The sequence below is a fragment of the Trichoplax adhaerens genome, genomic scaffold (genome assembly GCF_000150275.1).
Source record: "Trichoplax adhaerens TRIADscaffold_7 genomic scaffold, whole genome shotgun sequence".
NCBI classification, from domain to species: Eukaryota; Metazoa; Placozoa; class Uniplacotomia; order Trichoplacea; family Trichoplacidae; genus Trichoplax; species Trichoplax adhaerens.
Window position 1 is genome coordinate 1,423,002 of NW_002060949.1, and position 18,599 is coordinate 1,441,600.

At 33.2% G+C, this 18,599-nt stretch overlaps 2 protein-coding genes across 2 annotated transcripts; one reads left to right on the forward strand and one right to left on the reverse strand.

The window, feature by feature from the left end:
• Positions 1 to 1,399: 1,399 nt before the first annotated feature.
• TRIADDRAFT_57928 (uncharacterized protein) lies at positions 1,400 to 3,676 on the reverse strand (the record flags this gene model as incomplete). Its single annotated transcript, XM_002114246.1, has 9 exons — positions 1,400 to 1,949; positions 2,036 to 2,067; positions 2,241 to 2,314; positions 2,486 to 2,559; positions 2,665 to 2,774; positions 2,936 to 3,015; positions 3,105 to 3,129; positions 3,262 to 3,338; positions 3,439 to 3,676. 9 exons carry the CDS (start codon positions 3,674 to 3,676, stop codon positions 1,400 to 1,402), a joined length of 1,260 nt encoding a protein of 419 aa, XP_002114282.1.
• An 8,312-nt stretch (positions 3,677 to 11,988) lies between these two features.
• Positions 11,989 to 15,776, forward strand: TRIADDRAFT_57929 (uncharacterized protein; the record flags this gene model as incomplete). Its single annotated transcript, XM_002113928.1, has 10 exons — positions 11,989 to 12,115; positions 13,631 to 13,728; positions 13,963 to 14,076; positions 14,188 to 14,364; positions 14,488 to 14,565; positions 14,734 to 14,836; positions 14,945 to 15,030; positions 15,191 to 15,268; positions 15,377 to 15,491; positions 15,721 to 15,776. The coding sequence occupies 10 exons, from the start codon at positions 11,989 to 11,991 to the stop codon at positions 15,774 to 15,776; spliced, it is 1,032 nt and encodes a 343-aa protein (XP_002113964.1).
• Between the last annotated feature and the right edge of the window lie 2,823 nt (positions 15,777 to 18,599).

The window sequence follows — 18,599 nt, forward strand, 5'->3', positions numbered from 1 at the left end:
AGTGTAATCATTGGTTACTATTTATTATAAGGATCAAACATCATCTGTAAATACCGGAAATCCCAGAATGTCATCGTAGCTTCCCGTAATGCGTAAATCATAATTCTAATTAAATATATTACATATACAGTATACGCGTACGTGTATGTGATATATACGAATATATCTTGATAAGTTAAAAATACATCAATACATGCACCTGAAATTATTATATTATTAATTAAAATCTCGCGAATAATTTGCTGTCGTATATGATACGTATACGTGTAAAATTGCCCTAAGCTAAACCATTCATAACTTATTATATAACGATATTAGATTTAAATTATTCATTACGTAAAATGTTGGCTACACAAAACTATGAAAATTGATTTATAAGCAACTCTTGTAATGAATAGACTAAGTTACTTTACATGATTTCATAATCAATTCTATAATTGTAAAGGTTTGCTATTAATGACAAACCGCTGTAATAAAGTCTTGCATACGATTATGTTACTTTAACAGCAATTAATCAGGGGTAATGTTGATATTGCGATTTTTATAGTATTAGTAAGTAGTACAATTGACAAACTGTATCGTTCACAGGCTATTTATGTCCATTTAGAGTTTGTATAAGTTAGAATTGGTGACGTCAAGTAGACAAAATCTTACCACCGACCAAATCATTATGTATTGCAACGTATTATGGTAATAACACGATTAAAGTATTTGTAAATTGTTAAGATGGAATATAACAGCAAAACAAGACAGTAATATACACAATTAAAAGCCTTAAATTCTTTCCAATATTACGAATAATACCAATTTCATTACGCTTATAAGGCTAAATCGTTCTAATTCAATAATATATTAGGTTTTAATCCAAGTGTCAGAAATACTTCACGTATTAAGCTGATACAAAATTCAAATTGTGGAATACATCGCAGAGATGTAAGACAAATATTTCTCTTACTATTCCGTAACATGACCTCGTACTATACGTAGTTTTGAGTAAATTCGTTGGAAAAAGTTCTTGATCTGTTCAAAGTTTACATTGCACGCTTACTTTGAGATATGATAATAATGCAGCAATTTGATAATAACATGAAAGTGATATTATCTTCATTTGCAATATATACTTTACTATACAGTAACTAATTATATTATTATACTATGGAATCCTGTAATTTTCTTCCGTTGATTATACAAGTATTTTTTTGATGAATTAGATTTGATTGGTATAATATAGACATTGAGTTATTTTCTCTCTGATTCACTGCATATATATTTTTGCGGTAACATTAGATGCGTGGTATCCATTAATTGACCATTCACGACCTTTACTCAAGCATGGGGTAGTTTATAATACATTTATATTTTATGATAAATATATATATATATAAAAGACGTAGAGTACTCATTGGCCTGCACAAATTAAACACTGCCCTCCAGTATTACTAGTGCAAGGAAAGTGGCTATACGCACCACAAGTAATACAAGCTGTCATGCCTTTTAATTCACATTTACAGGTTTTAGGAATATTATAAGTGCGACGAATATGGATGTCGTTAGTAGGAGGCAGATTACTCGCTGCTACACTACTATTTGTAACTTCTTCTTCAGGTAATGGGGTTGTTGTTAGAAATTCTTCCTTAGAATTATTTACATCATCCGGTTTTAAGTCGGATTTTTTCTTATCTGCTTGCTTCTTTTTACCTTTTCCCTTAAAATCAGCTAATTCCTTAGATTGCCTTGTACGCTTAGGCGATTGTTTCTTTTTCTCTTGATTTTTGGATATACTAGTATTATCAATATTTTTGTTCTTTCTTTTCTTTGATATGGCGCCTTTAGTAGTGGTAGTGGCAGAATTATCAGTAGTATCCATCTTATCCTTAAGTAATGGATCTGTAAGGCAAGGGGTTGTTAAAGGATTTTGATTGCAGTCTTTATCATATTCTTTCTTTAGGCTATATACAACACCAACCATAATTGAAAGGTCAATGTATTTTTCAAGAAAGTAGAATTTTCAAAGTTTTATAATCGAGCTAATTACCTATCGCCCCAAGACATCTCGAAATTTTCCTTCTGTAGTTCATACAGTGATAGAAATTGTTGTTACTAACTTACAAGTACATTAAAACAGTGCTAAAGTATATACCATATATAATATATATATGTCATTAGGGCATCAATTTCGCATTTTGTTATTAAAATTAAGAGTAGTTATTACAATATAATCAATTGATAAATTAACTAACCTTCCAAGGATCAAGTTTAGCCATTTTTTTCGCCTGCTGTTTGACTTTTGCTTTTGTTTTAGGCGTAAATTCACCTAGAATCAGTTGAAGATGACAGTAGCAAAAACATAAATAAAATTTTATATTATCAAAATGTTAATTACAAAGTTTCTAACGTGAAGTATTAGTACGATAATAAAAAAGATAAATTGTTATTTCTAAAACATTTTCGTTGCCATGATAGTGATTAACACTTTCGTCCCTACCTTCAGATAGTTTTAGTCTCCATTCTAAACAAGCACTATTAAAGAATTCATTGGATAAACAAGATGACGATAACCTAAATTAATGATTCCAGTATTAGTTACTTATATTAATTGATCGGTTAAATCAGTTCCTATTATTTTAGATTAGTAAGCAGGTAGGCTCTTGCGGATCTGCCAACCTTAATTGATTGTTCTGAGTTACTTCACGGTCAACCTCGGGTAGCAATTTTAAAAGTTGATATTGATGGGTTAATGGTAATTTTTCAAACGTGGCTTCGCTAATTATGCCCTAAGTTATTTAATATTATATGGAATTTCATGATTGTTACATAAACTAGCAATCTCTATACAGCAGTAGGAAATAATTCCCAATTTACAGTAAGGTAGTAGCTATGTATTAGTTAAATACTTTGTTAATAATGAAGTTAAGATTTAATCCTTTTCGCATACCTTTAAATCAGTATGGACGAGGATAGAACTAGGAGTTTCTAAGTCTATAGAACCATTAGATAGACGTTTCAGTTGTACAGCTATGTGAAAAAATTAAAGTGGAAATCGATAAATAGCTAAAATTGATAAAAAATTTACATCAACCAGATAGTGTACAAAATATCCCTACCAGGGCTAGCGCCTTTCTTCGTTCTCTGCAAAATTAAGTATATTAATTATCCAAAAGGCAATAAAATACATCAATTTTAGGTTTTTAATTTTTATTTAGTAGTATACGAAAGAACAGTTAAAGCATTACATCCGACAACTAAGTCAGCTCTATTTACCGGTTTATTGGATCTCTTTGACGTAGGTTTAACAGTAAGAGGATTAGAAAGTACAGGTTCAGGTATATCGGATGTAGCTATAATTGATTAGTTGTCAAATGCAATTAATAAAATATAGTCCAGAAATGTTAGTTAGCTAAGGTAAATAATAGTAATCTTCAAAAAATAACGTCTTACTAGGATTAACTTTCTCTGATGTATGCTGAATAATATCTTCAAATCCTTTACGATTGCTGTTGGATTTATCTTTCGTTACGGAAGTATTTTTGATTAAATGCTTTCCGTGTGTTTTCTTGTGGGTCAATTTCTTTGATGATTTTTTATTTCTTTGCTTCTTTTTCTTACAGGTGTTAGCCTGATGCATTTCTTTTATGACCATATCAGCTAAATTATTTAACTCTTCGTCGATTTCCATTTTCTTCTTGGACCGTGGGATAAATTTATTGCACAATAAAATTCAGAATATAAAGGTACATGTAATTTTAAAAAATATAAGTTGATGACTTATTTCTTAAGATCGCAGAAGGTTACAACTTGATAGCGTTGATATTATTTGAGTGATGATACGAGTCAGCCTATTCAATATGCACTGTACACGTCTACTACCAACTGTACGGTGAATGATACTGTTATCTTTATCGATTTTCGGTCTAAAATATGCTTAATTAGATATTTATACTTGTTGAAGTCTATAGGGATATCGCAGTATCGCTAGGTCATGACGTATGATTTTTATTTACCTCAGAGGATTTCTCAGATTTGTTAACTGAGGCGGTAGGATGATTATTGACGTCCGTCATAATCTCTATAATTTATTCGCATCTGGGAAATTATCAGTGATAAGAACATGAGAAAATATTTACATGGAAACGTTTCGATGCCGATCTACACTATTTCTTGAGAACAATTTCTTACTTCTACAATACAGGATAATAAATGGATACATAAAGTAAATTTCATTCAATCTACGTGCATAACAGCTGCGCAATGACTGGATTCCTTTTATATCATTTATCATCACGCGAGTGATGGATGATATATTAACTGCAAGCTATTTTAAGACTAGCGAGTAGATTTGGTATTGTGCAATAGTTTCACTTTCAAATTCATAGCAAGGTATAATATACGTATACGTTTTAAGCATTCATTCATTATCTGTTTACAGCAACTCAGTAAGAAGTGTTGGAACTTCCGAAGGTTTGATCATGGACACGTAAAACGCGTACTCTTCTTCCACTACAGTACTGTAAAGTAGTGCAAAAATACTGTACTATCCTGTACTAGTAGGTACAGTATGTATCCGCTACCACAAGGCAGAGTCACAAAGTTAAAAAAAATTTTCTTTTTTTGGCCTCTGCTAGGATCACTACTACTACCTATGGTGGCTACTTCTGTATACTGTACATTCCCATAGTACAGTGTCGACGTACTGGAATTTTTTATTTCTAATTGAACTGGTCTATAGTTCCCTTGTAGATCAACTCGTTCTCTTTCCATTGGTATAAAATTTAAAATTTGTTGAAGAAAGCACAAACAATTTAATACATTTGCTTTGGCAAACACCATAGAAATTTGCCCGTCCACCGTGTACATAAAAAGAAGAAAGAACTGCAGTACAATGTACGGTACTATATACTCTATGTTGTACTGTAAATGAAATGAATACCTGCTGACAGGCTGCAGTAAGAACACGGTAGGCTAAGATTATCGTGAGTGCCTTTCTAAATTTATCGGGGCACTACATGATTAAGACGTGTATAAAGAGTCTACGGTTGATAGATTAGTTGAAATTGATAGATATTATCGGAAACTACTACACACTCATGCACTCATAGTGTGCTATAAATATCTGTGGAAGTAAAGTAATGCATTGTTAAGCGTGTGTATCAGCCAAATGGTTAGCAAAGATGGAATTCTTCATCGCTATCGTATTCAACCCTCCAGCATTGACTAATCATGTTGTATGTACAGTAGAATGTGACTATGTGTTAAGTAGATAGTGATTTGATAAAAGTTGTCTCTCAATTCACGTGCAATGAAAACACTTAGACTGTTACAGTAGTTTAGATAAATATAATAATCAGATAATTTGAGGAATATAGTACTTGTCGACACAGTTTTATTCCAAAAATACACCACAACCATGGTCTAGAGCAGCAGAGTAAAGTAGCAAAACCCCTGATACGATACATAACTCATACATGAAATTATTACTGTATTGTACCTCGAAAGCTGCCATGACTCGATCTCAATCTGAATCTAGTCTAGTATCGTCCATTAGTTTCTAATTTCATACTGCAAGCCTCCGTGAGTTTCAAATATAGAGTTTTACGACTTGGTACACTGTCGAATTATCGCAGGTTGGGTACAGATATTTATAATTTAGCTGTATAGTACGAGTATTGACAATTCAAGCAGTTTTCAGTTCGTCAAGCTAGTAATAAGCTTGAATAAATCCAAATCGGTAAGACAATTTCAGATACACTGTATGGATCCAGTATACAGTACGGTATTACATGCATTTTCCTATTTGACTTTTCGACTCCAGTAGTCATTCGAGCGCTACTGTTTGATGACTGATATTGTGTAAACATATCAATATTAGCCGTGGAACTACAGTAGGAATACTGTGGATTCTATCGACTTGGATCTGGCAATCGATTGGCATTTTTCACAATTGAAGAATTGCATTTAATGGAGTCATGTCTCTATAGTACATCTTATAATAATAGTACTTTAACAAGTATTGACTAGAGAAGTGGCGTATTTTAAGTCAATGTGTAGGAGTTGTTGTAATCTCCAAAACTTTGAGTGGAAAAAACGATCGATGCAGTATTGCATTTTTAACTTTATGACTGACTGTCAGAAAAATGTACAGCAGAATGGAGTGGGAATTGACTGATCCAATACTTTTGTATATTCCATATACTACATGTACGCGTATATTAGTGAATTTTCACTGTATTTTCCATTCAGTCTCAAGCTAGCTTACTCCATTTAGCTAGTCTGGTATAGAAATGATTCAAGTCAACAGGCAAATAGGGAAATTTGCACTCCACTAAGCACAATTGTAGGGTAAGTGTTTATGATCAACATTGTTTTTGGATGATCCTACTGTACTACAGAATAGACTGGATCGCAGATATTTCAAGTCTGTTGATTGAATCTATCCTACCGACTATAAGAAATTGTCAATAAGCATTGGCTTTTTGAAATGGAATGTATATCCTCAGATGGGACCCATGATTGTAGAATGCACTGTACCGTCATGTTGTTGGTATGAACACTTTGCAAGCGCGAGGATGGTGAGTGTGCTGAAGAATGTACACTTTGTAGAGTAGACAGTGCAAAAAAACAAACAAGAAACAACTGCCAATGAAGCTAGACTGATGGACAACTAAATCAATCATGGTGGTTGTTCACTACGAAGGCAATACGATATGATGTCCATACAGTAAAAGATGGAAGATAGATATGATTGTACATTTAGGTTACTTACCTTTCAATGTAAAACGTTGGCTGACGAACGCATGGAGTGGCTCTCCTTCAATTTTTGATTAGTACAACCCCACAGTTTCGATCGGATCGTCAAATGACCGAAGCAACTTCCATCAAAGTACACAAAAAAGGTGATTTTCGAGGTGAAACTGGTCAGGTCATCCACCCATACTGTACTGTACACTAGGCAGACACCTGGTTGTCATGACTGTTCTGGACACAGTACTGTCCAGTAGAAGTCGCTGATACTGGGTACAGTGCGGTAATGGTGAACCACAGGCGGCCCCTAAAAATGTTCTTGCAGTCCAGTCCGGTCCGATCGAGTCCAGTCCGGTCCGATCGAGTCCAGTCCGGTCCGATCGAGTCCAGCCCGATCCGATCGAGTCCAGTCCGGTCCAAGCCAGTCCAGTACTGCATTCGGAGTGTGGTCGTTCGATAAAACGGTGCGATACCGCAACGGACTGTACTGTAGCTAATTTGTACTACACAGTACACAGTACACAGTACTGTACATACTGTACTGTACTTGAGAGAGCGGACTTGCCGTGCGCTAAGAATAAGGCAGACTACTGTACTGTACTGTATGATCCACACCATAACAGTACATTGTACTCCATTACCAGGTGCTGATCGAAAGCAAGAGAGTAATAGCAACTACCCAACATTTGCAATATAGGTACTGTACAGAAGCATCGTTAATTGAAGGTTGTCATTCCATTTTTCTACTGTTACAATCAGGCAAAGACAGAAAGAACCAATTTATATCAAATTCTTGAATTTCAGCAACTTGAGTAGTCTGTTCTCTGTTGCACCTGTTGTCGGGCCGTTTCCGTCCGTCTTCATCTTTCAAGCATTCCTATAAAGACTCAGTATTGTAGCATCAAGAGTCCTGGAGTCCTTGAGAATGTACACTGTACAGTACAGTATACAGTACTATAACTCCATATTGTTGAGATGCGAAATGGACAGATTCAAGCATCTTGCGCTGTACTGTACTGTAGAGTGCAGTACCTGATGATGTGTACAGGCTCAGTCACTAGTCCATATATATATATATATATATATATAATATTCTAGATAGACGTTTACATTTACTATCGAAGGGCCGAAAGACTCTTTCCACCACAGCTTGTGATAATTCATTCATTTTCATTTTTAGAAGTTATACAGTACACGATACAGTATCCATCATGCATTGCAGTACAGTTTCTCCAATTGAAAGTGTCACTCCATATTCCTACAGTACAGTAGTACGATGGCACTGTACAGTACATTGTACAGTATTTTAAGAGCTCTTATACTGTACACATTTGGCATGATACAGTACAGTACAGTATACAGTACAGTACATTGTACAGCTGTCGTACTGTACACTGTGAGTTTTAACGACAATCGTCTTGTACTGTACTGTACTGTACACTATCCACATTTGCCATGATACAGTATACTGTACTGTACATTGTACAACAGTCGTACTGTACACTGTGACGACAATCGTCTTGTACGGTGGCATATACAGTACTGGACCGGACAGGACGGACTGAATTCCTAAAATGTATTTTAAGAGCTCTTCTACACATTATTGAGTAACTGGACCGTGCCCATAGCAGAGTACCTAAGACCGGTCAGCGCATACTGTATGTATCATATTGGAGTAGAGCAAAACACTGCGCCCATAGTAAAGTCGCTTGAATAATTTGCGTTTTACTCCATGTCCAAATTAAAGTTAAGCCCAATCAAACTGCCTTCAACAGTGACAAGTTGCTTTCAATGAGGTCAGTAAGAATAAAGTAAAGCTCTTTCTATTACGGTGCATTGGCTTAACATGAAAGTTGACACTGGCCATGTACTTAGTAGTACTTGGAAGTTTTGTAAGCTTCAAGTAGGAACGAGAGTGCCAGTGTCAATGGTGTCCACTTGAGGGAAGGTCATGTGGTACTGCCTAGTAGAATTGTTCACACTGTAGTAAAGATCAATCATCATTTCTCATCCATAATCAATATTTTGGATCGTATTTCGCTTTGGAGATAGCATCAATCTTCATTTTACTGTATCCTTGATTGCAACGTATGCCATCAAGTATCATGACTGCATTTTGGTGGATTGTTATTGGATAGTTTGTTTTGTAATGGGCAACAATCCTAGCTCAATAACTTGTATAGTCTACACGTAGTTACCTTGGTTTTTGATGCCGTATTCTATCGTCGAACGGAATTATCTCCCTTCGCAGTATACATCTCTATGCCTCAAGGGGAACAAGTTTGGACTAATTTGCTTCAAGACAGGTTACCCATATTATTATTTTTATCCCAATTTACTGTCCAGTCCGAAGATAAAATCAAGCATCAATGTCACTATACCACATCGATAAGATGGATCTATCCGTCACTTTGATTCAATACTTGTAGAAGCGACACATGTAGTAGTAGTCATCACGACGATCGAACAAACGTTGATTAATGGATGAATTACTATTTTACTAATTTATAATTGTCCAATAATGCCCATCAGTAAGCAATGAATGGATAATATCCAGTCACTCGATAAACTATGCATCTTATTTTAAAAGGTCCTGTAATACGTAGGCCATGTCCAGTCGAAATTGTAATCCAATTTATTAAAGTATTGATTATGTTGGACAATTGGGGCAAATTACAACTGAGAATGAACTAGGAGCAAGAGTACTGTACTACAGGATCGACTCATTAGCATGCTATTGAATTGTACGCCGGATAATAGATACGCCCTTCACTAAAAATGACTAGCCAGAGTCTTGCTACTTGTCTAGACTTTCTTGTTCATTTATTACATTAATAATAGTTATGAATTACTTGCTTGTATAGCACTGATATGCAACCTAGAAAGATCTTGATATTCTGTAGCTTACAATACGGGCATTCATTAATAAAGTCATGCACTCTACTTGACAAGGATTGGTAATACGGCAGGTACTCATCTTAAGCACTGTACATGAACAGAAAACGTGTCTTTTAGCCTAATAACGATATCAAATTGAAAGAATTCAATCGATTCATCAATTCACCAATTAACATAATTTAATTTGATAGAATACATTCGTCCATATTCCCAGAATTTTTTTTCTTGATAATATCATCCGTATTTAGACTATTCTCTCAAAAAGACTAATGAATGAATGACTTTTAATTTCATTGACACGTGTTAACTTGTCATTATTTATAATTATTGGAAACTTCCAATTTCTCTCTTGCAACTATAAAACGATATTGTATTCCTTTGCTAGTCAATCATAAGGATTGCTAATGATCGTAATGATTATCACTCAGATGAGTAAAAAATGAACAAATTGAACTGATGAAATCTTGCAAATTGATGCTACACCAGCTACTATGAAAAATTGACAGGCATGACAACAGAATCTGCCCATCAGAACCTTTTTTCTTTCTTCTATCGACTCTGTGGTGTACAGTACAATCAAAATTGGTAGAGATTCCATATAGATTCTGTTCAGATGGCTGTTTATAACAATATAAAACAGATTGAATGCTATAGTGTAATTGAGCTATCGAACGCTACATATACTCATATATCCACTACACCTATTAATAATGATATAATGAGACACGGAAGCTTTTAAGATGTATTGGCACTTCAGAATTGATCTATTTCTACAAACAATGCAAGGTCTAAATGGCCACTGTTGTTTTCAATGTGAATAATAATTACGACATAGTTCGAGCTCAAAAAATCCATTTCAACAAGCAATACAACAGATGGAATAATCGAAGTCATCTTTGTTTATCAGTGTGAAGACTTGAAAAATATTATCTTTATTTAGTTTTATGTTAGGATTATTTGGTTGTAATAAACATCCGTTAGTAAGGTCAGTCCGTCTCCAATACTAAGGCTAGTCAATATTAATTAAGAAGAAGAAGAAATAAAAATAATTTCTATCATCGCAGCAGTATTGACATGACAGATAGACGAACAGTTAATCGGCCATTGAAATATCCTGCCACGCGTACAATCAACTCCGTTCTAAATCATAAAATCTCGCCATCAAAATGGAAAGAGCTATTGTTAATCTGTATGGAATATGGTATTAAGTGTAAAACTATTCTAGAAAGATTGGCCACATCTGGTGATAAATCGATCTTTACAATTTTTAATACCACATCACAACTACATCAATATACACAATAACTGCATGTTTGCTCAGCTAGCCCTAAAATCGCGACTTATTTTTATTCGTTTATTGTTATTTTTATTTTTTATTACAAAATAATGAGAGAATGCCGAAATTGGTGAAGCATCCTTAATAAAGAGATCTTTCAATCAATGACTGCCATAGTACCGTATGCATGATCCAGGATATCACATGAATCCTTATTTACCCTGGGATAAAAATAAAATAATCAAAGAGACACGTAATCATCGTAGCCATGTGTCCTACTTAGTTTATCAATAATAATCTACTATCAAACAAATTCAATCCGCTAATAATAGCTAAAGATATACCCTAACATCCTATACTTACAAACAAAGTATACGCTGCATACGTACCAGTATATATATATATGTTGCATAGACGTTTGTATATCACTCTTTCATTAAAATCCATCAAAAAATTGAAAACAATCGAGTAAGCATCGCGAATGTTAAGGTATGACACGATTCTTCTCGTTATCTTCTAGTTCAATTACTTCGATGCTTGCTTAAAAAAATTCGGATGTAGGTATTTTCTAATATACAACCTCAGTTGATACGATGTTTATCGATATCAAAATATCATCAATTAGGGCAAGCAATATATTCGTACTATTTTACGCTATGGATATGATGAATCTTCTGTCCAAAAAATTTTAGCTCAGATTTTCTAGTTTTAGAAATATCAATGTTGTTCAATTCAATACTGAATATTATTATATTATACATGCAGCATGTTATTGAACGGGTTAAAGTGAAGCATATCATCTTGATAGTGATCTGGTATTGCAAAAGATATGACAAGACCTTGTTTAATACCTTCTTGTTCGTATTTTTACCATTTGATTATATTTAGTAAAAATTGTCGAAATATTCATCTTAATTAATATTCTGTAGTATCCTTGATTTTTTGCCATAAAGTAGCATCCATTATAATTATCTTCCAATTTTATTATTATGTGCGTTATGTTTTCACTAAAATATAGTTTTTTTATTTTTTATACTAACAAAACTATGCAATTCTGATTTGATTAAAGATTAGATATGGCCAACAGTAAAGAAATCTTAGTACTCGGCGGTGCTGGCTACATAGGCAGTCATACTATAGTAGAATTGGTCAAGGCTGGTTATCAGCCTGTTGTAGCAGATAATGCATTTAATTCTTCACCAGGTCAGTTCTACGCAACTTTTGAGATTTTTTTATGTATATCAGATAAATATTCGTATGTAAGATAGCCAGTGTGACAAAGCCTTCCGTCTAGACGGTAAATTAATTAGATTTTAAACTACGGAGAAGAGTTACGTTCCAGAGAGCAGTTTTTACCAATATGATCAATATGATAAATATTTGAAAGCAGCAGAATCCAAATTTGCTTCAACTAGTGGAAAAAGTTTCATTTTATAAAGCAATTTAGCCAAGTGGTCAGTTTAATAAATGTGTAGGAGCAATACGATATCAATTTTTATGGCTCTATTTAAGTAGCAGCTGATAACAGTTACGTTTTGTAAAGTGATACGCATACAGCCAGATAAGAAATGCCGGAAGAATTAGCGCAAGAAATCTGTAGGATAACAAATATGATTAATCACTTGAAACTGTTGTATTTATGTGAAAAGTCTAAATTAAATAATTGCTGCAACGCAATATATCGGTTCAGCCCGATAGGCTATTTATACGAATTGAGTTAGAACGAAGGCGAAAATATCTTCTGATAATGTAACAATTGACAATTGATAATTAATTTTTACTCAACATTTAAGAATCCACCAACCTAATAATATAATCAAAACTAGAAAATTTTCGATACATAAGAGATTAATGTAGGATCTCAACATTGGGTAAAAATATCAACTTACGCCAGAGCTGCTATATTTAATCCGTAGTATGACAAAATGATATGAAACAATATTAAGGAAATATACCGTCAGCAGCAGATGCTAGTTCAAGTAGAACTATTAGTTACGATTCAACCTATCGTGATTGATTTTCACTCTTTGGACCTCCACCGATATCATACAATTGCTCTTTTTATTAAAAATTATAATTCGTACTTTTTTTACTTATCTCAAAACCCTGTAATGCCCAATCCATTTGCGATCAGAATCATTAGGTAATCATGATATTTATATTTAATAAGTAGAAGTAGATAAATAGATTACTTAAGATTGAACTAATTGATGCTTTTACACTACGTCCTCTCATGGACTACAGTATCAGTTTTTGTAATAACCTAAACGGAGTAATAAATGTGGCGTTATAGATAATATCATAACAAAAATCTAAGATAATTTTCTAATTTAATCCGTTCCCCTAATATTTTAATGAGTACGCACTAACCTAATAAAGATATTTACCATACATATCTTGGCTTCTATCTAATACAACTCTAAAACATTACAATTACCAATCGGGAGTAACTTATTCTCTAATACGAAATGTAAGTTAACATTAGGAACTGACATTATAACCAATAACAATAATATAATATCACTAACAGTAAACTTTGCTTACTAACAACAATCAAGTATGTACGTAACTAAATAGCTACTTTCTTAATTTAACCTTTCAAATTCTTAATGGAATTATGGTAGCTTATTTATGCATCAAATCATAGACTAGCTTTGCTACTGTTACTTTCGAAGTTTATACGGTGCTTAATAAAGCTGTAATGGTATTCTTTTCTAGAGTGTGTTACTAGAATACAAAACCTGCTAGATCGTAAAATTGAATTTTATCAAGTTGATATGCGTGACAAGGAAGGTCTACGTAATGTTTTCTCAAAGGTAATTAAAATTAATCGAATTATAATTGATAGACTTGAGGTCCATTTAGTAATTTAACCCCTTCTTGTAATCAATTTTAGCAATAAGATACTACAATATACAAAATAATTAAATCTTTACTTTATATCATCGTAATGACTATGCTATAGATGTTCAATGATAAATTTCTATCTTGTATGGTAAAAGTTTGAATACAATTGAATTTAATTCAGCTTTTATTTATTTTTATATTAGCACAACTTTTATGCTGTTATTCATCTAGCTGGTTTAAAAGCTGTTGGTGAATCCGTTCAGATTCCATTATCTTATTATTCGATTAATATAGGTGGTACAATTTCCTTGCTAGAGGTAATCATCTTACAGTAGTATATTTCTACGACAAGTCTTGCTTAATTGAAGAGTCTCTTTTATATTTAAGCAATCAAGGATTGATAAGACTAACAATACTGTTATCACTAGGTAATGAAGGAATTTAAAGTGTTCAATATAGCCTTCTCATCATCAGCTGCAGTTTATGGAGATCCTCAGTTCCTACCTATAACTGAAGATCATCCGACCGGACGATGTGCTAACCCTTATGGTAGAACAAAATATTTCATAGAAGAAATCTTTAAAGATCTTTGCAAAGCAGAGCCGGTAAAAAAAAATTGCTTAGCTCCTGTCGGATTTTGTGATCATTATACCAAGTTGTTATTAATTTCATAATAAATTTATCATCATTACGTATAATTTATCACTTTACGTTTTATTAATGAAAAGGAATGGAATGTATTCTTACTACGATATTTTAACCCGGTCGGAGCACACGAATCAGGCGTTATTGGAGAAGATCCACGAGTATGTTTACTCAAAGTACTAATTCTAAAATTTCGTTGAAAATACAGTACTATACTAATCGCAACTGTAAAATATTTGTTAAACGATTTATCGAAGTATAACATCAATAGAAATCATATCACTAACTAATTATTACAAAGTTAACTAATATCGGAAAATTTGTTTTAGGGAATTCCTAATAACCTAATGCCTTACGTATCGCAAGTGTGCGTTGGAAAACGCGAATACTTGACTATATTTGGTAATGACTACGATACGCATGACGGAACTGGTAAGTTTAAAATGTTCAGCCAAGTATTTCGTATAATAAGTTCTAACGCATATCTGTTGTCTTTTATGGATTTGCTTTGTATGATACCTTCCTTTACTATCATGCTAGGCGTTCGTGATTACGTTCACGTTGTTGATCTTGCTGCGGCTCATGCATTAGCAATTGATAAAATGGAAGGTGAACATGGCTGCAAGGTAACATTCCTTTTATCTTTTATATTATAATTGAATAATTAAAAGACAAATCGTTGTTATGAAATTTTGAAATAGCCTTCTTAAAGGTTACTCTAATCTGCATTATACTGTGTGTGTATCAGTGTATCGAAGTTTTCATTGAATATATATTTTATTGTAGATTTACAATCTCGGTAGTGGCAAGGGCATTTCTGTCTTAGATATTATAAAAGAATTTGAAAAAGCTTCCGGAAACAAGGTATGACTGTCAGCAGTACTAGATCCGTAGTTATTATTTTTATTCTCTGCTATTGTTGAAAAAACTTTCACTCAATGACCGATCCTTCATTACATATTGTAATCTCAGGTTCCATACAAGATCGTAGATAGGCGCCCTGGTGATGTTCCAAAATCTTATGCAGATGTTTCTTTAGCAGAAAAAGAACTTGGGTGGAAGACCATGAAAAATCTTCAAGAAATGTGTAAGTCTTATATCCAAGAAATCGGTTATTGTTTTTACAATTTTCACTATATACTTACAAATAGGGTACTATTACGTATGTTAAATTATATCTGCTGTACAAGAGTACTCTTAGGAGTATAAGGCTACAAGCTTATACTAAGCCAGTCATAAGATACCAGATTTACTGTTAAACCAATATTAGCTTTCTGTTTTGAGTTTGTAAGAGTTTCCTTGTAATAAATGTGCAGGTGAGGATACTTGGAAATGGCAGTCTGGTAATCCGTCTGGATTTCTTAAAAATTGAGCTATTATGGCTATGTCATGGCAGTCTTTGATCCATCTCACTATCACTGCGTTATCATTACTTTAGCATTGATAATAAAATATACAGTACTCTATAGCGAAGACATATATGCGTATATTAATTAGAATTGTATAATCAAATAATTATTTAACGTAATAAACAAAAATACTATAGGAAATATTTTAATGCAGTTGATTATTTTTACTAGAATATATCTTACTGTTTCGATATGACCCTAATATGATACGAATAGCATTTATTTTAATTGTTCAAGTTTAAATCGCATTTAGCTGAATGATTACATTTTTAATGCAAGCGATTGTTATCGAATCTGATTTAGTTTAGATAATCCATTTTAAAATATATATATATATATTAAAAGCTTTACCTATCTGAAGGGTAAAAGGTATACAACAAATTATCTGAAGCATGCGATATTGTACCAAATATATCCTGAACGTCATATTCGCTATGAAATTTATATAATAGTAACGTCAATGTTACGCTTCATTTACCATCATTAATATCCATGTAACTATTTAACTAATCACTAATCGGATTTGCACACTTGGTTGTGCATTGCGATAATAAAGTACATTATCGTAGCAAGACCATATTCAAACTTATTTCCAACTTCTGTTTTAATTATATTATATCTAATTTTGTCAATATCGATCAAATTGCTGAATATTTTTTATTGACAATATTTACGTATAAGGTTGCTCTAACTAATCAATAAAATAACTGGTGGCTAAAACATTAAAAAGAAAAATGAGTAGATTCTGTTAGTGTAAGTTCTTATTTATAAGAATACACGTATATGGCACAACTTTGCATACCTAGTTGGTGGGTATCCATTGCTGTATATGATACTCCGATTCAGTTACTGTATTTATTACTGAAGTATTAGCGTTCAACTTGTATCATGACCAATTGATCATGGCCTCCAGACCACATTAACCATTGAATCGAAGCTAGTGATGAAGGACACTCTGTGTATCTACAATCTACGTCATCTTAACGAGCTTTAACGTGCAATTTTTATTCATTAACGATTCAGTAAGTGATAATACAGATTAAGATTATTGTACTATTGTAGCTTTTAGTAGATTTTATAACGAATATCCGCATGCACAGTGTAGGGATGTCCTCATAAAGTGTGGGTACTTACGAAGATATTTTAACACTATATCATAGTTTACTGCCCTAAGTACAGAATAATTAATTATAATGATCTGTAGGATGGAAACAGTTGCTGAATTGCATATATTAAAAACTTAGAAAGTACAGTGTCGCTTATAATTAAGTGCTATGTATACTGAGTGCAATACCGCAAAAGGAGAGATAAAAAGGTACTTTTTATTCCTCATTTAAGAGATTACAAAAGCAATAAGGATCTAAACACAGTAACATAATATAATTTATAAGGATCTTCACTACTGGTTATCCACAGCAAGTGTTGTATGCCATTTGCAAGGCTACAACCTCAAGCAAAAAATACGCCAGGCATGGCACCCTTCCTATAAGATTGCATGAAGATCAAACAGTTAGTGATCCTGCTCGAAGGTATGAAAATGACTTCAGGCTATACAATACTACTTTACAGTCTATAATTAAAAGAATGAGAGCTATCATTATTGTTTTTATTAAAGGGGTACAAGGCTTTCGTTCTGTTAAGGCGGATGAAGTCCCATTCCCAAATGGAAATACATAACTACGGAGGTAATTTTCAATTATAATTAAAAGAATCATTCATTTACTATATACTGTAGTATGTATGACAGTAGATTGGTGGCTATGATTACAATAGTTTCTGAAAAATGCCTACCCAAAGTGCAAGAGTACTAGCGTATCATCAATATCATAATCGTAAACATTGAACAATTTGTCACAGGAGGAGATATTTCCATTAGAGACTACAGTATATCGTATGTAACTGTGGGTAAAACTTTTACTACAATTATATCGTAATTACAGGCCATAGCTTACTAGACTTACTCAGTTAAGTTTAGTAATCCAAGAAGACCATAATTAAACACTGGGTATTGAAGATGACTTTACAACTGAATGGAACCAAAATGTGTTGAAGCAGTAGGAAAATATTCTATACAGATGGACAGTTGTCTTACTGAATAATTAATTAATTATCGAGCAAGGAAAATCAAGGCATAGGGAAATGCGATGATCTTCAAATGAAGATGACGATCATTTGCTAATCATTTAAAGCGACGTAGCAAGTACAAATTTGCTTGTTGCCTTGCTTCAATAAAGTTGAAGTGTCTACAGTACTGTATGCTGTATTGGATAAAGTAGTTTTACAGGAGACTGGATAAACAAGGTGGTGCGCTGCAAACTCGTCCTGTACATTGAGTAAAAGTTGACTGTTGTGTTTAGTTGTTTTCGTACTAAAAAGACATTTGTTGTATAGTAAAGCCAGTATAATTTTAATAATGATATAGATCCAATTTTTAGTATAGTATGGAAATATTAAGGCGTTAGTGCCAACAGTATCTTATTATGCTGAAAAAGACTCATTTGGCTGTTGCTCTCTCTATACACTGTACTAAACCTCTCCACGAATAGTGTATTTTGTATGCAGACGTCTTGCATCTGTTGACTAAACTACAAGTTATCTGCCGTATGTAGTCAAATAACAACTTACCTAGTAATTTTAAGCCGAACTGACGATAAAACGAATTAGTTTTAAGCATCTCTTTCTTTCTCCAACTTTAATGCTTCATCATTAGCATTGTAATTCTTATAAAAATTTTCGTAATTCCTAATTCTTGGCACTTGCACCGTATAACGGAAAACAAGTCCGCC